At 47.3% G+C, this 22,430-nt stretch overlaps 1 protein-coding gene across 12 annotated transcripts in view; it reads right to left on the bottom strand.

Annotated features, from left to right (window-relative positions):
- RBFOX2 (RNA binding fox-1 homolog 2) overlaps positions 1-22,430 on the bottom strand; it is a 686,272-nt gene that overhangs the window by 250,313 nt on the left and 413,529 nt on the right. For all 12 annotated transcript variants that reach the window (XM_078640431.1, XM_078640440.1, XM_078640444.1 and 9 more), the window contains one exon: positions 7,916-7,969. In XM_078640431.1, coding sequence (XP_078496557.1) covers positions 7,916-7,969 — 54 coding nt within the window. The remainder of the gene's footprint in view (positions 1-7,915; positions 7,970-22,430) is intronic.

The raw sequence follows: 22,430 nt of genomic DNA, 5'->3' as shown, positions 1-22,430 counted from the left end.
GACCAAACATGGGTTACAGTGGGGTTCACGGTAGCCAAGCGGGACATAGCGCAGAAGTGGGGCGCGGCTGATACACCTACGACGACACAATGGGGTATTAACATGGACAGGGTCATGGTGACGGAGCGTGCGGTATACTCTAACAGGGCCTGCCCGGGGAAGTGGAACAGGGTTTGGTCCAAGTGGAATGTTTACAGGGGAGGCATTTGCGAACCCTTAGAGGAGGATGAGTTGGATGAGTCTGATGGCGGGGAGGAGTTGGATTAGAGGGACACGGGGGACACTTTAGAATTGAGGGACGGGAAGTGGTACACGGAGTATAGGTCGCATTAACACACTTGGGCCTTGCCCTGGAGCTAGGAGAGAGCGAACGTAGAACTGTAATTCAAAGGAGCGTACGCTCATCTGGTGCTTGGGTGGGGGGCGCTTGGACACTGGTGAATGGGACTGACTGAACGGTGGTTCTACCACTCAATAGCGAATAGACCTATTCGCCCATACTGCATGATAAGTATGTGTTTCTTTTGGTTGATTGTTAGGCTTTTGTTTCGTTAAAAAATGAAAAAAACCGCAAAAACCTCACTGATTTTATGTACATCCCAATAAATGCACCTTTCTATGTGGCGATAGCCGACTAATGTTCAAAACTATGTCACCATGTGATACGTTGGGCTTTACTTCATTCATAAGATGTTGTGATAATGGCGGCCAGCCCGATTGGGTTGTAGGCCAAGTGCTGTGTATTCTGTAAGGTGCAATAAAGGTTTTTGAAAAAGGAAAAAAAAAAAAAAAAAAAAAAGAGAAGGACCCGACCTTGTTCTTCTGTATCTGGAGATTGCCGCCAAGTGGACCTTGATGGAAGAATGGGCAAGACCTGCATGAGCTAATGACAGGATATATGGCAAGAGTTTATGTGGAGCAGACGAAAAAGGGTGCACTCCTTCTCGCTGGCACCATATGTAGAAACGTTTCCACTTCGCTCTATACGTCCTATTCGTGGAAGGCGCCCGCGCCTGAGCCAAGATGTTTCTGCATTTGTCAGAAATGTCTAGATCCCTGAACTCTCTGTGCTCAGGAGCCATGCTGCCAATTGAAGCGAGTTTGGGTGGAGAACTTGCCCGTTGGACATTGACAGTAGAGACTGGCTGGGTCGTAGATGTATGGGATTGTCTTGAGACAGAAGGAGAAGCTCCGTGAACCAAAACTGGCGAGCCCAGGCGGGAGCAATTAGAATCATCTTGCATCGGTCCATCTTGAGTTTCCGGAGGACTCGAGGGATTAGGGGAAACGGAGGAAAGGCGTAAACAAATGCGCTGGACCAGGACATCAAAAGCGCATTCCCCAGCGATCCCCGATGGTGTTCCCTGCTTGCATAATGCCGGCATTTCTTGTTTGCCGGCGTGGCGAACAGGTCGATCGCTGGTGTCCCCCAGTGGGCGAAGATCTCCTTGACCACTGAATCGTCCAATTCCCATTCGTGAGAAATCGCTCTTAGGCGCTTAAAGTATCCGCCTTTGTGTTGTCTACGCCTGGCAGATGCTCTGCCACAAGCGTGATGTCCTGCGAAATCGCCCATTCCCACAGCAGCTGAGCTTCCTTGGACAGTTGAGACGATCTTGTGCCTCCCTGCTTGTTGACATAGTGCATGGCCGTGGTGTTGTCCGTACGCACTAGGATGGATGAGTTCCTTATCCTTGGGAGGAAAGCCAACAGAGCCAACCGAATGGCTCTCAGCTCCAGAATATTTATATGTAGACGACCTTCTACCGGCGTCCAATGCCCACTGACTTGGAGGTCTTGCATGACCGCTCCCCATCCCTGAAGGGAGGCATCTGTTGTAATGATGTGAGGGGCCGGAGGCATTCTGAAACTGAGACCCACCGAGAGGTGAGAACCTTCTATCCACCAGGCAGCCGCCTGCTTCATTTGTAGGGTGACCTTGACCATGTCGTTGAAAGAACCGTCCACTTGCCTCCACTGAAGGTCTAGTTGCTCTTGCAAGGGACGCATTCGCAGCCTGCAGTGCGGAATCAATTGAATACAAGATGAAATCGACCCTAGAAGAGACTTGTACATCCTGAATGACACCGACTGCTTCTTTCGCAGTCGACTGGCCGAAGAAATGAGTCTTGCTTGTCTTTCTTCTGATGGGAAAGCTTTGCAAGCCTGTGCATCGATAAGAGCGACCAGGAATTTCAACAAAGTGGCCAGCCGAAGGACCGATTTCTCTCTGTTGAGCTGGAAGCCTAGTTGATCGAAGAGACGCAAACATGTCTCTACTGCTCCTGCAGCCGCTTGATAACTTGGTGCCTTTAGCAGCCAGTCGTCCAGGTACGGGAAAACCTCTAGCGACTGCCTTCTCAAAAAAGCTGCCACCGGGGCCAGCACCTTTGTGAATATCCGCAGCACTGATCTCAACCCAAATGGGAGCACCATGAATTGGAAGTGACTCTTGCCCACTGTGAAGCGAAGGAAACGTCTGTGAGCTGGGTGGATCGGGATATGGAAGTAGGCATCTTCCAGGTCTAACGTAGCCATAAAGTCGCCTGGATTCAGGAGGAGCAAAATGTCCTGGAGTGAGATCATCCGAAAGGAGAGTTTCACGAGATAGGTGTTGAGCTCCCTTAAGTCCAGGATTGGACGCCACTTGTCCTTGGTCTTCTGAATCAGGAAAAACCTGGAATAGAAGCCTTCGCCTCTTTGCGATAGAGGGACACGCTGGATCGCCCCTTTCTGAAGCATTTGTTGAACTTCCAATTGCAGAAGGCTTAGGTGTTTCGTATTGGTGGCGTGGGGAGCTCTGTACGGTGGAAAATCCTGAAACTCCAATGTGTGTCCCTGACGGATGATGTTCAATACCCATTGATCCGATGTTATCTGTTCCGAGGTGCTCAGATGTTGAGAGATCCTGCCGCCCACTGGTGACACATGGGGCGGAGGAACAGTCGGCAGAGTTTGGAGGCCGCTATTGATGCTTGGAGGCGTCTTTGCTTTGACGACCCTGTCGCCCACGTGACCTTTGGCGAGAGAAAGAATGTGATTGACGCTGATAGTACTGATTACCATACTGAGGCCTGTACGATTGCGATTGTTGAGTATAGCATTGTTGTTGGTAACCACCTCTTGTCGATGTGAAGCCTCTTCCTCTTGCTTCACGGAAAGGTGTCTTCCTATATTGCAGTGTGCCCAAGAAACGAGCCGTTTCCGTGTCTTTCTTTATCCCCTGTAGAGCATCATCAACATGTTTCCCAAACAGCATGTCTCGGTCAAAGGGTAAGTCCAGGATTTTATTATGGACTTCTGGACGAAACCAGGTCGCTCACAACCAACCCTGTCGTCTAAGAACAGCTGCTCCACCAAGAGCGCAGAAAGCGGTGGTAGCAATGTCCATCGCGCAATCTATTATTTCCGATGAGGAACGTTGTCCCTCCTCCAAGAGTTTCTGGGCCTCAGCCTTAGGATTGTTCGGGAGCTGATCCAGGTATGGCGAGACGTCACTCCACATCCGACGGTCGTACCGTGCCAGGATTGCTAGGGCATTGGAAGCCCTGACCAGCAAACTAGCAATAGACGAAAAACGCTTCCCTGCGTTATCCAATCGTCTCCCTTCTCTGTCCGGTGGAGCTGTTAGAGGAGCCGATGGATTGCGTGACTTTCGCTGAGCTGCTTGCGATATCACCGAATCCGGTCTTGGTTGGCCAACAAAGCAAGCTGGACTGTCATCCGGCGCCTTATATTTCTTTTCCAAGCGCGGAAGGACTGGAATGACCGTAGCCGGCGTCTGCATCACCTTCTTTCCCTCTTCCCATATGTGTTCCACAATGGGAATGGAGCGGACAGCCTTGCGATATGATTCCTTGAAATCATATAAAAAACAATCCGTGGAAGTTGAAGGCATGATGAGTTTAAAACGTGCTGTGGCTCTATCCATTAAGTTGTGAAAACCTCCCACGTCCACCGGAGGCGAGTCTATTGGGTCCGGTATTGGGGATGCCGGATCTGGAATAACATATTGATCCCATTCAACATCAGGATCTTGAGCCTGATTATCTCCTTTATCATCCTCTGAAGTGTCAACATGGGTAGGCTCTACCCGCTGAGGAACCTCTACAGCCTCTTCTACATGCTGGGACAGTGAAGGGCAAGTAGCCGACAATTGAGGTTGCTCCTGCACCTGTTCTTGCACTGGACGCGACGCTTGCCTGCTACGATATTCCTCCAACATAGCTCGTAAGTCCGTAAGCAGAGACATCGGCATTGAGACCAAACCCTGCTGGTTCGGGACTTCCTGCTATTGTACGCGATCCTGCTGCTGCTGTTAGTGGACTGTAGCTTACATATTGACGCCATCACATCTCCTTGGGAGTGGCGGGATGGGACAAGTCACTTTTTTTCTTTAGGATTGCGTTTAGACTTACTGGAAAACGGAGCAGGAAGTGGAGGGTCACTCGAGAAGTCCCGAGATCAGAACAAAGTCTGGGCCTGCAACTTGAAGTTGGAGCCAACGAAGGTAGAGACTACTTCTTGTGCTTGGTGGTGTACAGCTTCGCCGTCGAATCTTTAATCACCATTGCATGCCCAAGCACATGCTTATTACATGAGTTTGATGTGTCTGGAGCCCAGCCACCAAAAACACTGTGCTGGCCTGTCACAGACATCTGCTTCCTGCAGTCGTAGCACAGCTTAAATCCTGTGGTTTTGGTGGTAACACCTTTTGACTATTACAGTAAGTGGCCTGAGGCCAAGTTTGTGAATGAACGTACATCCTCTACAGTGGAAGTTTTTTTAAAGACATTTTCTCTACAGAAGGGGGTCCCAGAATTTCTGAATCAGAAAATGGAATTCAATTTGTGTGAGATAGGAAAACAAGTTACTTATATGTAACTATGGTTATCCAGTATCGGTATCTTTCATAGATTCACATGCCTGAATCATTCCCCGTCGTCGAGGCGGGAGTCCCACGGTAAAAATATATACAATAGCAGTGCCTAAAAATTTCTTGTAGTAGGCTGGAAAAGCCTAAAGGCCTAACTAGGCCCCAAAACTTAGCAGCCTATCTACATCATTATGTAAAAAGACCTGAAATAGTAGCCTCAGCCAATCAGCTGTCCTCACCCTCTAGAACCTTCCCAGCTCAGGCAGTTCTCCTCAGATTTTCACCGCACTTCGTGTTTAAGGGAGTCTCCCCGAGTGCCTACTCCGTTTTTTTGTCTTTTTTCCTCAAAAATGTCTGAAAAGAAGGCTCTTTTCAAGGCTTGTGGAACCTGCTATAAGAAGAGGGTCCATGTGGATGACCAGCACTCTGACTGCATTTATTGTCTGCACCCCTCACATGTTGTGAAGGACTGTAGGATTTGCCGTACCTTCCCTCCAAAAACAATCGGGGATAGGGAGGCAAGGGTTCTTTTGTGGTTGAAATCTTCTTCCACTGATGAGGACAAGGCCTCTACCTCCAGCAAGAGAGCCAGATCCAGGGAAAGCTCTTCTCCTGAGAGGAAGAAAAAACTTAAACCCTCTCAGAGAGCCTCAGAACCCTCAAAGAGTGCATCGTCTCCTTCACGAACGACAACTGTGAGTACAGCCCAGGCTAAGACTGTTTCTCTGGTGTCTGTTCATACTACTACTTTGACTTCTACTTCTTCAGCTACTTCTACGGTCACCACTTCGGCTATTACCTCACCTCTGATGTCTGTTACAATTTTGTCATCGCCTGTGAATCCTTCGACTATGAAAACCAAGTTGCCGACTGTCACATCGTCGACGTCTCCGTCGGCGAAGGCCCCGTCAACTAAAACTTCCGGTCCGTCGACGACAATCCCGTCGACGAAGCCAACATCGTCGTCGACGAAGATCTCGTCGTCGAAGACACCAACGACAATCTCGTTGATGAAGGACTCGGCGACCAAGAAACCATCGAAGACCTCGTCAACGAAGACACCATTGACGGCCTCGTCGACGAAGGACTCGTCGACGAAGACACCATCGACGCCCTCGTCAACGAAGGGCTCGTCGACGAAGACGCCATCGACGACCTAGTCGATGAAGGGTTCGTCGACGAAGACACCAGTGACGACCCCGTCGACGGCAAAATCAATGCCATCGACGACCGTTCCATCAACGGACAAGCCATCGACGGTTCCGTCGACGGAGAATCCAATAACAATGGCCTCATCGTCATCGACTACTACGACAGCAGTGTCATCTGCTCATCTGTTACCCAGTTCACCTCCGAAGAGGGTCCAATATACGCATTTCCAAATGAAAACTTATCAGAGGCGAGATTATTCTCACATTTCTCCACTCTTACCATCGCACCTTTTGGAGACATATGTGGAGGAAGGCATGTGTATCTATGAAAGATACCCCAATACTGGATAACGTGGTGTCATTCCTGTAATTTAAGTTGTGTGTGATTACGTGGTTTCATGCCTAGAGACCACAGAAGGCAAATATCTGATGAGTTCCTTGTACTATCCTCAACCATGGGATGATACAAGGAACTATTCAAATGAACAGTTTTATCTGAATCTATCCAGTGGGCTAAGTTGAATGCTTGCACCATTTCTGAAGTGAATGGGTGCCTGGTGTGCTGTTGTAGCACAATCTGACATTCTGTAACCAAAGAATTCAGCTTTTGTGGGGAAGAAGCCCGGCGCCCAAGTTATTCCTTGGCTCGATGTTAAGATGGCTGAAGCAAGACAGTTCACTTGCACAGTTAAGACAGAATAATCAACAATTGCATTAAAGAAGTCTAAGCGAAGCCAAATAATGAGTTTGATTCCAGGCAAGTCAAACAATCTAATCAAGTAATAAAAGTGGGAGATGTGGGTCGGATAAAAAAAAAATTTAACATGTCAGGAAGGGAGATTTAAAGTTTGGTGAACCTGCGCTGACAGAGAGCATGGCAATGCGGTACTTGTTAAGGGGTGTCATTGGCGGAAGATGTGAAGAGTGGTCAGGGAGCTTCAGTGATACCAGTCTGGCTAAACAGAATGAGGAAAAGAACAGTAACCAGCCTACATTACACAGGAGCAGATATCCGCGAAAGTGACGTTCAGGTACTGTTTCTTCATTCTTCTAGGGTGTCTTTACACCATTCTGCAGTTTTGCTAGTATGTTTTGAATTTATCAGAAATAAGACTTTAAAAAAAAAAAATATATATATATATATATATATATATATATATATATATATATATATATAAATATATAAATGAAAATATGTTATGGTCATCTCATTTAAGGTATCCTTGCTTGTGATGGTAATGGTGGGGATGTTGTATGTTAATGGAACTTGAATTCAAAATATAAAGACGATTGAGCATGTTGGAAGGGCTGTTAGGTGGCTCACACTTGCTCCCGCAATAATCTCCCTGTAGACTTCATTTGAACTGTTGTTCTTGAAATACCACATATGTAAATTCATAAATCAACTGTAATTCTAATTCTAATAAGAACTGAGGCAACAGTATTGAGCCAGAGGTGAGACAGCCACTGCACTACTCAAACACAAAAGCAAGCACTTGTATTTCGGATGCAAGGTTTAGCCCTTGTGTGGAAAGAGCTGGCCTTGCACCAAACCGTACAGGGCACTCCATTGTACACCTTTCAGGGGGCTTCACAAACAAGTTAAGACCCAATTACTGCACTTCTCAAAAGCAGAGCAGGCAGTGGCACAGGTTGCTTTTCAAGCAGTGAAACACGTTCATAAGATTAGAACACATGGAAACAAAGCAATAATTGTGTACATACAAATGCTCCAACACACAGAGGGCAAGGCTTCCAGCAGCAGGAAGAATCAACTTCCTCTGCTAAAGCGGACATCACCCTACCCAACTGACTTCTTCACACTTAACTCTGACCAAGCCTCTACTTCAATAAATCACCCCCACCAGTAAAAAAACAAGAAACGTACCTTAGAGCCTCGTTCATTAAAGATGATCTCCACATCTAGGATCTTACCAAAGGGCTGCAAAGACAAAACACAAAAACAAGTGAAAAATTGGAAGCAATACTAGCAACACCAGAAAAAGCGGGGTAAAGGAAAAAAAACAGTGAAGAGAATCAGGAATAAGAAAGTTGAAGGTTAAGTTAATGTAGGATGTGTAAGAGCGAGGATCATGGGCAACAGAAATGGAAAAATAAAACTAGGAAAGTGTAAGGAGAACAAGGAACACAAGGAGGGAAACAAAAGGAAACAGAGTGAAGAACCAGATAAAGAGCAACAGCGAGGGATGGAGCAGGAAATGGAAAGAACCAGGAACGTGAGCAAAACAGAGAAAAAACGGGCATGAATCTTTATTGAAGAATTACTTACCAATAATCCTAGTTCTCCGTCTCTGAATCCATAAACAGTAGAATATCTCCATTCATGTGTGGCATCCATGGAACACTACTTAAATAATTTAAAGAAAATATGTCTAAAAGGCACAAGATAGAGTGAGTGAGCGCATGCGTGTGTGTGTAGCTTTAACTGTAGTCTGAGTCATCAAAGCCACCAGGGGAGCCAACATCGCTGGCAACAGTGAAATGAAGTGCCCAAATGGCGCAGTGGGAAAACTCTTGAAAAGGGAGCCCTTTTCTGTTCTTGGCCGTGGGAAAACACCTGCTAATGTCCACAAGGCACCATCGCCTGCTTGAACAAACTTGGCTCAGGGACTTCAGGGTATGGCTGGGTGCTGGTCATTAGAGTCAGTGGTTGTGCCGGGATCTCTGCCAGCACCAAGGCCTGGCCTCTTGAAAAGCTTCTCACGGGCGTTGATCGACATTGCGAGTAGAACTAAGTGCCAGGGTTGTCTAGCCCAGGTTGAGGCTATAAAACAGGAGTGTTTGTGATGTTTGATGCATCTAGCACACCACTGGAAGGAGTGGGAGATGCAGAAAAGCTTAGGCAAACATCCCTGACCAGTTCATCCATACTGCATTGCCCATGAACTGAGTGCGGGTGCCTGGATACGAAGCTTGAGCATTTTGCGATTTAGGGAGTGGCGAACAGATCTATCAGTGGATTTCCCACAATGACAAAGTAGCTGTGGAGATTCCGATTTGTGGATTTGTTGGGGAGACCTGCTGAGTAGATATGCTAGGTCTGTGTCCATTCCTGGTAGATACGGTGCCATCAGGGGGATGTGGTGGTGATGTGTCCAAAGCTAAATTGTCTCAGTATATTAGGAGTAGCGGAGTGAATGGGTTCTGCCTCGTTCCTGCAGGTAGTACATGGCAGTCATTCTGTCTGTTCGCATTAGGATTCCTTTGCTCTAAATCTAAAGTATTTCAGGGCAAGCTAGACTGCGAAGAGCTCGAGGTAGCTGATGTAATGTTACTACTATTGCAGGGTCTGCAATGCCTGTCCTGCTGTGTGATTGAGATGTGCCCCCAGTCAGATTTTTTAATTCATTTTATTTTGCATTTATAAGTGAAAGTGAAAGCAAGTAAATAGGACACATCGTACTTAGTCTCCAGGGATGATAATTCTTACTCACACAACGTATACAGAGGGGAAAAACCAGTATCCAAAACATCCACCCCGATCCCTCATATAATGATCACATTTGACCTCAACTTTCATCCGGTTCAGAAGAAGACAATGTGAATGTCAGAGACGTACCTTGTTTTAGACAGTCATATGGAGATCTCACACTCTTTGTACTCACTTGATATGGGTAGTGAAGGGGTGCCAAGTAACCTCGGATTTGGCCACCTCAGATGATAGTCAATTTTTCCATTGCATCAATGTACCAGACCGTCCCCCAACACCTGCATATCTGATTTTGTGATGCGTCCATAATAATAGTCATATGCGGTATAGGGTCTTCAAAAGCCTATACCAGCAACAGGTTGTTGCTGTTCCACCACTGCAGAGAGCAGTGAACACTGGCCTATTCCAACACTAGATCCTCCATGACCCATCGCTTGGTACCACTGTGCTGCAAAGCACTGCTGAAGCAGGCACATGTGATGTGTGTTATTGGGCACTATGGCCTGCTTCAGCAGTGCTTTGCCATCAAGCACAGGAGGCGCATTACTGTTCTGACTTGGATAGGATAATTTGGCTTTTTTTTTTTTTAAAAAGGGAGGGCAAGGGACAAGCTGTTGGAAGGCCTTGACTTTTTGATGGCTGGGGTAGGCCTTGCCTGTAGCACAGTTTAGAGTTGATTTGGTCATGTTGATGGTAAATCCAGGGCTGTGAAAGAGAGTGAATATGCTACTTACCAGTATGCATCTGTTCTTGGCATGTAGGGCTGCTAACATTCATATCTTAGCATTAGATCGCCGCCTAGTGTTGGGTCCGGATGATCGCACATTGTTGTCCTGGAAGAGTCTTCGAAGTATCCTGAGATAGGTGGCTCCTCCCCTGGACTACAGTGCGCATGGGCATCGGCTCCATCCCCAGATTGTTTTTCGCCATTGTGGCAGAAGATGGAGTGAAAAGTGTAAAGGATGTCCATGCTAATGACTGAATACAATAGTATATCTGCAGCTGCGACAGGCACCGGGGAGGAGGGTGGGCGATATGAATGTTAGCAGCCCTACATGCCAAGAACAGATGCATACTGGTAAGTAGCATATTCAGTTCGAGGCATGTGGGCTGCTAAATTCATATCTTAGCATAGAATACATAGCAGTCCCTCCATCAGCGGCGGTTGCCCGTGCCAGCTGCAGAAACCTGAAAGAGAGTTTTGAGAACAGCCTGTCCTACAGCAGCTTGCTGCTTGGAATGCACATCAACACAGTAGTGTTTTGTAAAGGTATGTGGTGTAACCCACGTGGCTGCTCTGCAAATGTCCTCTAAAGGAATGTTCCCTAGGAAAGCCATGGATGCCCCCAATTTGCGTGTGGAGTGCGCCCTTGGGGGTATCGTTAGAGTGCGTTTGGCCTTTTGATAACATATTTGGATGCACTTAACAATCCACCTGGCTATTCCTGCTTTGGAAATAGGGTTGCCTTTGTGTTGTGGTGCGAAGGCAACAAAAAGTTGTTTTGTCTTTCTAAAGGGTTGTGTCCTGTCTATGTAGTACATCAACGCCCTCCGTACATCTAAGGTATGGAGCATTCTTTCCGCCACCGTTTGTGGGTTTTGAAAGAATGCCGGCAAGTCAATAGTTTGGTTGAGATGAAACTGTGACACCACCTTCGGAAGGAATTTGGGGTTAGTGCGTAGCACTACCCTATTTGGATGAATCTGAATGAAAGGCTCTTGGATTGTGAGCGCTTGTAGCTCACTAACACGCCTCAGTGACGTAATAGCTATTAGGAAAGCTACTTTCCACGTTAGGAACTGGAGTTCACACGAGTGCAGTGGCTCAAAAGGTGGTCCCATCAGTCTGGTGAGGACCACATTGAGGTTCCACACCGGAGCTGGTGGTGTTCTTGGGGGAATGACTCGTTTCAGACCTTCAAGGAAAGCTTTAATGGCAGGCACTCTGAAGACAGAGAGATGCTGCCTGTTCTGAAGATAAGCCGCTATGGCGGATAGATGTATCCGAATGGAAGTGTACGCTAGATTGCACTTGTACAGATGTAGCAGATAACAAATGATGTTAGGGATAGATGCATCTAGCGGGGTGATGTCATTAGCCGTACAGTAAATGACAAAACGCTTCCATTTTGCAGCATAGCATGCTCTGGTAGTTGGCTTCCTTGCCTCCTTGATGATGTTCATGCATTCTGGAGGTAAGTTAAGGTATCCGAACTCTAGGACTTCAGGAGCCAGATCGCCAGGTTGAGCTGTTGCGGATCTGGATGCTGAATTTCTCCATGGTTCTGCGTCAAAAGTCTGGGCGTGAGGCGCAGTCTTTGATGCGGCACCACTGAGAGTTCGAGGAACGTGGTGTACCATGCTTGGCGCGCCCACGTTGGAGCAACTAGGATGAGAGTCATCGCGTGCTGCCTTAGCTTTCTTGCCACCAGCGGTATCAGAGGGGCTGGCGGAAAAGCGTACGCAAATTTGCCTGACCAGTTCATCCATATCGCATTCCCCTGCGACTGTGGGTGAGGGAACCTGGCGGCAAAGTGTTGGCATTTTGCGTTTTCTCTTGTTGCAAACAGGTCTATCTCCGGATGACCCCACTGCTGGAAGTACGGGTGGAGTACAGATGGGTGTAACTCCCACTCGTGCATTTGATGGCTGTGCCTGCTGAGCAGATCCGCCATTAGATTGTCCTTGCCCGGGAGGTGTTCTGCCATGAGGAAGATGTTCCTCTGAATGGCCCACTTCCACATGCCCTGAGCCAGATGAGACAGCTGTGGCGAGTGGGTGCCCCCCTGCTTTTGAATGTAGTACATCGCGGTCATGTTGTCCGTCCGGACCAACACTACCTTGTTGCACAGATGTACAATGAAGGACTTGAGTGCCATGAAGATTGCCATCAGTTCCAGATAGTTGATGTGCATCTTCTGTTGCTGCGTCGTCCATAGTCCCTGCACAGTGTAATTGAGCAGATGAGCTCCCCATCCCTGGAGAGATGCGTCCGTTGTCAGGGTAATCTGTGGCACTGGCTCCTGGAACAGTCGGCCCTTGCAAAGGTTGTGTGGAGTCCACCAATGCAGAGAGTCGTATGCCCGACTGGTAACCAACACTAGGTCTGTTAATTGTCCTTGAGCCTGTGTCCACTGATTTGCTAAGCACTCCTGGAGCGGGCGCATATGTAGCCGTGCGTGAGGGACTATGAAGATGCAGGAGGCCATCATGCCTATCAACTGCATGAACACTCTCGCTGGAAGTGAGTGTTGTGATCTGAACTTCAGGATCAGAGACTGCATACTGCCTATCCTGACTTGGTTTGGTTGAGCCACGGCTGTCAGGGTATTGATCGTCGCGCCTAGAAACTGCCGGATATGCGCCGGTTGAAGGTGCGACTTTGGGTAGTTCAACGAGAAACCTAGATCGTGAAGGAGGTGAATGGTAGTCGACATGTCCGCGGCACACTGTTGTTCTGACTTGGCTTGAACGAGCCAGTCGTCCAGGTAGGGGTAGACATGGATGCCCTGCCTCCCGAGGTGCGCCGCTACTGTCGCCAGACACTTTGTAAACACCCTTGGGGCTGTGGTGACTCCGAAGGGTAGGACTTTGAACTGATAATGTTTGCCTTGGATAGTGAACCTGAGGTATTTTCTGTGGGACGGGTGTAGTGGTATGTGGAAATAAGCATCCTTGAGGTCTAAGGTTGCTAAGAAGTCCCCCTGGTTTAATAAGGGAAGAATCTGTTGCAGTGTGAGCATATGGAAATGTTCTGACAGTATATACAGGTTATGGGGACGTAGATCCAGAATGGGTCTGAGAGATCCGTCCTTCTTTGGGATAAGGAAGTACAGGGAATACACCCCTGTGCCTTCCTCCTCCACTGGCACGAGCTCGATTGCGCCTTTTTGCAGCATCACCACTACCTCCTGCTGCAATAAGTGCAAGTGCTCTGCGGACATAGGCCTTTGCCTTGGCGGGATGTTGGGTGGAGTGGATTTCAACTCTAGGCAATAACCATACTGGACTAGTTGACGCACCCACCTGTCTGTGGTGATGTTTCTCCAGACGGGCAGGAACTGCTGCAGTCTCCCCCCGACAGGTGTTAAGTGGTCGGGGGGCAGTGACAGAGAGTCGCATACCGGGTGCTGGTCTTTCTGCGCGTACTTGTGGTGGCAGTTCCGGCAGAACTTGAACGGCGTGTTGTCCATCCTCGAGCGTCCAGGGGCTCTCTGGTCGCGTGTTCGTCGACGGTCGTCGAAGATCTGGATGGAAAACGCCTTATCTTTGCTTGTCTTTCGTCGGTGAAGTCCCCTGGAGTCTTCAGATGACTTCTCCTCGTCTTTTCTGTATTTTCTTTCTTCTTTCTCCAAAAATGTCTGGAGCCCAAACGGGAACGATCCAGACCCGACCGCGGAAAAAAAGAATCTGAAGATGGCGCCCAAGAGTGGGAGCTTCCGCAGGAAGCATGCCGACGTCACCGGAAATACACCCAAAAGGGGGTGTGACGCCGACGCCCACCTGGGCAAAGAAAAAAAAAAAAAAAACAAAGAAAAGACTACGAATCCGGACCCAACCACAAGACCGCGGAATAATGCACAGCATAGTGAATCCAGAAAGATTCACGCTGCAAAACTGTTGTTTCCTCTGCCGCGACCTCTGTTGCTGTTATTTCTGTAACCTCCCTTGTTCTGTTTTGTGAACGAGGATTGTGCTCCACCTTTTGAGAATTGAGATTGTTGACCCATTTGTCCTCTGGTGACTCCACGTGCACCTGAGCGACGAAAATTGTTGCCACGAAACTGTTGTGACTGTAGGGCCCCCATGGACTTCGCAGTTTCTGTGTCCTTTTTTATCTTTGAGGGTGGTGTCAACATCTGGACCAAACAGTCGATCAGGATTGACTGGCTGATTAAGGATGGTTGTCTGAATATCAGGTTTAAACCCAGATATGAGGAGCCAAGCCTGTCGTCTCAGCATGACGCTAGTGTTGATCGCCCTAGCTGCTGTGTCTGCGGCGTCAAGTGCACACTTGATGGCTGCGTTGGAGATCAACTTTCCTTCCTCTATAAGCAGTTTTGTGCCCTCTTGAAACTGTGGAGGCAGGTGTTGTACAATCTGTTCTAGGGTGTCATAATGCGCCCTATCGTAACGTGCTAAGAGTGCTTGTGTATTAGAAATACGCCAAAAGTTGGCAGCTTGTGCAGCTACTCTTTTGCCCCCTGCCTCTAGCACTTTGGACTCCTTATCCGGGGGAGGAGCTTCACCCGTTGTTTGGGAGTTGGCCCGTTTGCGGGCATTGGCGACCACCAGGGAGTCTAGCGGCAACTGTCCCCGAATGTATGCAGGGTCTGCAGGTGCTGGTCTGTACTTTTTTTCAATACGTGGATTGACCACTCTCGCCCTAGTGGGTTCCTTAAAGATGTCCGCAGCATGTTTGAGGACTCCCTTGAGCATAGGCAGTGTCTTTACAGTCCTCTCAGAGACTGAAAACGTGTCAAAGAGAAAGTCTTCTTCAACCGGGTCAGCATGCATGTCCACATCATGATTAGCAGCTGCCCTCTCAATTAGTGCATGAAAACCTGCAGAATCCTCTGTTGGGGATGCACGTGCACTGAAAGGCTGTGGGTCTTGCCCCACACCTTGGGTGCCTTGGTCACCAATGTCATCATATGCGTCTGTGTGTGCATCTGGTTCATTTACTGGGAAGGTGTATTGGTCCTCCTCATTGTAACCCTCACCATCAGAATGGTCTGGTGAGGGAGTAGGGCTTCTTCTTGGAGGAGGCTGGATAGGCTCTATGAGGTTAGAAGCGTCCAGAGGAACTTTTTTCTTCTTTAGTGGGATAACATAGGAGTCTAGAGGCTCTGATGTGATCCTTCTTTTGTATATTGTCAATTTGCCTGTGTTGGCGTCGATGAAGTGCTCAGAATCGTCCTCGGATCCGAGTTCTCGACTTGAAGGTACCCCTGCCGTAGAAGAATCCGCCTTCTTTGGCGTCGATTTTGTAGAAAAAGCCTTCGGAGCCTCTTTCGGCGGCAGAAGGAAGAGAAGCTTGCTTTTAGGCTTGGCCGGAGCATCCTTCGGCGTCTGAGGCGACGGTAACGGAGCCGACGTAGCAGCGGCCTTTTCCCGGATTCTCTGCAGCGAAGCGGCGATGGGAGACGCTTCATCCACAGTGGCTTTTGGCGCTGACGAGGACGTCTTGACCTTCCCCTCGGATCCGACGTGATGGTGGCCCTTCTAAGGTTTGGGCGCCGATGCCGTTGACGCCGACCCAGAGTCCTTGGACCGATGCGCAGACGTGCCAGCAGTGGATCCGTGCGCTTGAGTCGGTTCCGTATCCACTACGCTGCTGGCCTTGGCGTGCTTGGACGGTGTCGCAGCGGTTGATCCGTGCCGACCACCCTTTTTAGAGGATCCCTCCTCCTGCGCCGATTTCGTTCCAGCGGAATCGATCGACTTCTTCGGCTTCTGCAGACCGGAGCCCGACGGAGCCGACGCGGCAGCGGGTGCAGTATGTTTTTGTGGGCCGGCCGCCATTTTAGGGACGCTCGAGTCCATAAGTTTCGGTTTCGTTTTCGGGTCGGCCATTTTAGGTGTCGTCGACACCGCAGGTTTCGGTTTCGGTTTCGATCCGGCTTGCCCAGCAAGTACGTCCGTGGCCGGGCCTGATGGCAGGGCCGTGGCTTGCGGCACTGGGTCTTGGGTAAGGCCACTTGGCGATCCCGTGACCCGATCTTGATCTTCGAAACCTTCGGGGCATAGCTCGTCTCCAGAGCTATCTGCCGCGGCCCCATAAATCTCTTCGACGTCCCCTACCTCGTCGACGTATTGAAGGTCTTGACCCGCGACTCCGTCGTCGTCCTCCGGATCCGGCTCGACCTCCGTTTCGGGTGGGGAGATTTGGAGAAGATGACCCTGTTCATCTTCTTCCTGGTCGCCGAAGATGTTTTCTGGATCGAGGGCCGCTTGTCTGGCCTCCAGGCGCACCGCGCGCCGAAGCTTGAGAGTCTTTTTCGACCTGAATTGAGCGCAAGCCTTACACTTGCCGTCGTCATGGTCCGGTGAAAGGCATTTGTTACAGACCGGGTGGAGGTCTATATGTGGGTACTTGGACCCACAGAGCGGACAGTACTTAAACGGACTCCGCTCCATGCTGTAAAGTTGTAGTCGTGTCGCGATGAGAAGGCCTCGATGTTCGAAGAGTGTAGACTCCGTTGAATCCGACTTCAAGAGTTGGAAGAACCCGAGACCGTGCGCGAACAATACCGACGCTAGAAAATACAAGGCCTTTTGGCCTGAAAAAGTTAGTTTTTCTCGGTTCCGACAAAGAGAAGTCGGGACCACATCCGAACCCAATGGCGGAAAAAAACAATCTGGGGATGGAGCCGATGCCCATGCGCACTGTAGTCCAGGGGAGGAGCCACCTATCTCAGGATACTTCGAAGACTCTTCCAGGACAACAATGTGCGATCATCCGGACCCAACACTAGGCGGCGATCTAATGCTAAGATATGAATTTAGCAGCCCACATGCCTCGAACATGCAAAAACAAAAGCCAACAGCAGATGACCAAGGTTTGGCACATTAACTTCCTCTGTTTCGTAAGTTTGTTGTGGTGCTACTACTCTCCACATCCACTGCCAAGGATGTCTGTTTAACGCAAGAAATTACCAAAAATTGAGAGGTGCACTCAATATTATGACTAACAAGAAAAAGTTAGTAAATTTTATGGATCTTCTGTTCCTTCTTTATTCGTTTCTTTATTTCTTTTCTTTATAAAATACAGAGGCACAGCCAACGCGTTTCATTCCCTTTTCGTGCCTTGGGAATTTCGTCAGGGCAATAATTTCATCGTCTCAATCCCATAATTCAAGGGAAAAGCTGAGTGTTCACCGTAGGCGCAGAAGGAATATATTATCAGATACCCGACTGTCCTGTACCTTCATGTGGGGTGGTGCCCCGAAGAGAAATCCAAGTACGTTCCTCCGTGAGTTGGATACAATATTGTTCGCAAATGAAGTGAACAAGAGTTCTTGCCCCCGAAGGGCGATGGTATATACTGTGTACCAGCGGTTCCTTCACGTCAATATAAGTGCAATGCCGAATAGCGTCTGTATAAATTATCGAGGGCAGTGTAAGGCACTGTCGTAATACCTTTGATAGGGTTCACGGCACCATCTGCTCCTCCATCCGTGTTAGGATCTTTGCCTAACACGGATGGCGGATGGCGTGAATCTAACTGCTTGGAAATATGCTCTTTGAGCTCACATTTTTTCTCTTCCAACAGTTTTGGTTTTCTAACAACTGTGTGAGATCCTGCTCAAACAGATGTTAGGTCCTGTTTAGAAGGCGTCCGTAGACATTATGCTTATACATCACTGTCTTGTCTCTGCGCAGACTACCAGCAAGTCTGGGAACTATGTATTCTTCTGATCACCTATCATTTTCAGGTCCTACTAGAGAAATGATTCATACAAATTATCTTGACAATTCAGAGTAAAAAGCAATGATTCTTGAAAGAATGTTGAGCAGACACAACTTAAAAGATCTCTCAGGATTAACTTCCACAGTAAAGAATCAAATATGAGGGTGTGGAATGGAGCCATTAAATCTGCAGCACAAGGGGCAAGGTGGCACTATGAGGCAGTCGGGTGCTGGAGGATCAAGGAGAGCTCAGACACATCCATTTTGCAGAAGATATCTTTTCTGTGGGGCCTAACTATTAACTTTGGGCTCCCAGGTAGCTTGCTACTTGCTGTAAATCACTTTGCCTCATCAAGAATAGTGAGCACTATATAAATCAGAATAAGCCTGTAGTATGCTTATTTTGGAGTTGAGCTAATAGCCAGAGAAAAGGTAAATTTCAGTTCAATATCCAGAAACGTCAAAAGCCCAAATGGTTGGGGTACTAGAGCACTTCGTTTCCACAAGAGTGTTCCTGCTACACCTTTCATTTTAATTTCTTAAGTAAGCGTTTAAAGTGATGAAGCCCTGATCTTAAGGCACAGAGTGCATTCGCAGTTGAAAAATAGAGGAGAAAACAAGATTTTTTTTATTTATAAAAAAGGCAATCTTCAAGCGTCAAACTGTGGGGAAAGAAGTGTAAAGCATAGGAACCGGAGGTGAATTCCAGGCAGAATAAATACAATTAGTAGTTTGTTGCATACATAAACTTTAAAGATATGTCAAGTTATCTGACGATGACAGTATTGGGTGACAAATTGTCAAATTCAGGCATCAATTCCTGGTTTATCTTTAAAAGAAGTCCATGGTCATTAAAGGAACTGCACATTAAACGTGCAGAACCTAGTCAGTGTTCAGAATCCTTTGACGCAAACAAGGCTTCACACAACTGGTTAGAGTAGGACTGTGATTGGAGGATATCAATTGAAAGTCTCAGACACGAAGTTCAGGCTTCTGGGGGGGCAAGTTGAGGCCAAGTTATGCCTCTGAAGCAACCTGCCCTAGAGTAGACAGCATGAAGGTTTTCTCTAATGAGATCACGGACTATTTGTTCACATTTCTTAAAGTGGATGTACAGGGGACCTTAAAAACCCAATGTTTTTTTTTTGTAAAAGATAAACATTTGATTATAAATAGGGAGGGAACTATCATGGGCTTTTCCTCCTGAAAAAGTAAAGTCGCCTGTATTGGCTAGCCTGCAGTAGTGCATTAAATGCCAGAAGACCCTGAGGACTATGGTAGAACACCCAGAACCATGTCAAACATACATTACTATGGTTTTAAGCGTTTCAGAATGAGATTCATTCTTTTCTGCAGTCTCACCCCAATATCATTGCCCTCATTATCTAGAAATGATACTTCACTAACCTCACTGCACTATCTTCACTGAGAAGATGGGAACGTCCAACACCTATTACCTTCCCGGAGGAAGCAGGCCTTCATGGGTAACCAATGTACAAATTTGTTGTGTTAAATTTAAATTTGTACAGCAAGAGCAGTATTAAAACATCAAACAATATGGAGGTGAGAGAAAAGGGGCACTTCTTACTCACTGGTAAGGAGCCTTTTGATTGGAAGTGCACTGCGTCCCTGCTAACCCGGCCACAGTGCCGGCGCATTTCTCAAAAATGATACAAATGTTAATAGTACCCCAACTGGCAAGGATTTTAACACCTTTGTAAGACCCTGGTAAATGGTATCCCGGGTACCCAGGGCATGGGTACTAAAGAGGGTCCCTTAGGGCTGCAGCATGTATTAAGTCACCAAAAGGGACCAACACACAAACTGCATGCAGACTGCCATCGCAGGATGCGTGAAATGGTTCAAGCCATTCTGAAAACTAGACATGGCCCACTCCAAGTGTGCAATGCCAAAGTACACTACATATACTATAGGTAAGTCACCCCTAAAGCAGGCATGAGCAGAGAGACCCCGGATATGTCTAGCTCCATTGCTAGTCATTGTAAGTGATCAGGAATCCATTTTAAAGGTATGCACTGAGCACTGGATATTACACGTTACCCAGCTACATAATGGTTTCACTGAAAATAATCGTGTTTGGTATTGAATACCATGCCTGAATAAACCCGTACTGATGTCAGTTAGAGGTGCCCCCTGTAACTACCAGTCATTTGGTGTGTTGGTGGCTGACTTGTATCTTTCAGCCTGCCACCAGATGGGTTTCTGGCTCCCTGCAAGGGAGAGCCAGTACTCTTAAGAGGTCAGGACACATTTCTGCTTGGCAAAAAATCCTCTAGCAGGATAGTTAGCGTCTTAGATACTTTGAAGCCTCTGACCTTCATATGCTAACACTTTTGATAGGAGACCCCAGCTTCCCCCAGACTTTGGGCACGCCACCCCGTGGGGCCCATCTGGCACCAGAGCAGGTGGGGAATTAAATATTCAGGAGGCGTGTTTTATTCAATGGCTGGTCACACAACTAAGGTGGGCTACCTGAAATAAACAGCCAGAGAAGGGCTTCACCATCTTGTTTTTGGTAAAAATAGAGACTTCTGGGTCAGGGTTACCCCACTCCCCACAGGAAGTGTTCATATAGGGGGGTGTAGTCACCCTAGTAGTAGGTAGCCCATTGGCTTCCACCATATACTCCCCTAAATTGAGTATTTAGGGGACACCCCCTGAAACCAGACCAACAGATTCGGCTACCTGAGAACAGAAGGACAAAAAAGAGACACCGCAAGAACCAGGAAACTGCAAAGAAACTGGGACAAACCTTCTTGCTGCTTGCCACTTAAAAAACTGCAAAGACCAGACTTGTCATGCTCCTGTGCATGCTTCCAACACTTGGAGGACTGTCCATCACTTCGACAACCAACTATCATCTCCCTTTTGGTGGAGAAGCAATCCTGGTGTAGGGCAGTTTATTAAATGCCCTACACCAGGATTGCACCCACAGATGAAGATAAAGAACACAGAAGATATGATGGAAACAAAATACGAGTCTGCACGCCAGTAACAGCAACGTGGTTCATTAAAGACAGTGACAGAGACGCTTGAGGATTGTATTTTAGATAAACATGACATTGAATATTCACACTTTATAATGTTATGCACTATTTGGTATATTTAGCTACATTACCGGTAATGGCACTGAACGGTTTAAAATCATTTGCGTTGCATTATGGGCGTGTTAGTGTTTCACGAACGAAAGTCTACCAGTGACACAGGGAGGGCGGGAAAGTTTGACTGTGAGCCTAATTGGGAAGTTGAAACCAGGTGTTTATAAGAGAGGGTTTCAGGGAGGGAGTTCAATGGGAAACTTGGACGGAAGAAGATTGCACGTCTTTTAAATAACAAGAAGGCAGGTACGTGATGAGTGGCGCACATTGCAAAGGCATGGTCTGGTGGGTAAAGCACTTAATGTGGAAGGATGGGAACAGAGAGAAGCTAATACTGTTTGATAAATCACGGGATGAAAGTAAAATTAGAAACAAGCTTCGGCGCTTTGAACATGGTTTATTACTGATAAAAAAAATGCATGTAGAGGGCTTTTGCATATACAGCGGTTTCGAAAGGGCACACTAGTGAGCCACTGTAAGGGAATATTTGAAAGGCAATGTGAGAACTCAGGACGTAAGGGACCGGGTGATGGGGAGGTTTCAGCTGCTCGTCGAATTGAATTCAAGGAATTGGGTAATGTAGTGGTTTCGACTGTTGGTACAATGGGAATGTGATAAGGTTTCACACAGGTCAGGAGTAAACTAATAAATCCGCTTGTGATTCAGGGACCCTCGTAACGCATAGACGTATGGGATGAAGCTTTTGTAATGTATAATATAACTTATATAACTTTTGGAATTTTGCAAGAGCTCAATTATATTGGTTAGCAGTTGGTAATGTTAACATGAAAGTGGATAATGCATTTTTGTGATAGATGTCATTTTTATTTGTTCACAGACACCCCCGAAGGGCGTTGTGCCCGAAATGCATTGGGTATTTGTTGAATAAACGCTGCCTTAAATGAATTGATGCTTTAGTCCTGCTCTTTCTTAAAGTCTGGATAGACATGGATTGATCAGTAAAAACTCGGAAACCGCATTTACACTTTTGCGTGTGGACTCGAATTAAAATTGAAGAATAAGCGTGATAAATTTGAAAACTACGGATTAAGATGGATGAGTGTTGAAGAAATCAGTAAACTTTTTGCAACTGTGCACATTAAGCTGTGCGATTGTTTGGGGCTATATGTAGTCCCCTCTACAGTGAATCTATGAAAGTTACCAATACTGGGGAACCAAAGTTACAGGTAAGTAACTTGTTTTCTTAACCCAGTATTGGAACTTTCATAGATTCCCATGCTTTGTATCAGAGTAGCTAGCAGTAAGCCATAAAATCACATTTTGTTACATGAATCTCATGACATGACAACAGAGCTATGCTCCTAGGAAACAAATCATAAAATGTTACCATAAAAAGAACACGATAGCCGATTAAAAATGTGATATACAGGAAGGGGGGATTGTAGGGAAAGCTCACCTCT

The sequence above is a fragment of the Lissotriton helveticus genome, chromosome 1_1, assembly GCF_964261635.1.
Source record: "Lissotriton helveticus chromosome 1_1, aLisHel1.1, whole genome shotgun sequence".
In the NCBI taxonomy this organism is placed as follows: domain Eukaryota; kingdom Metazoa; phylum Chordata; class Amphibia; order Caudata; family Salamandridae; genus Lissotriton; species Lissotriton helveticus.
Note: the sequence above shows the minus strand (reverse complement) of the source record. Positions and strands in the feature narration are given on the sequence as shown.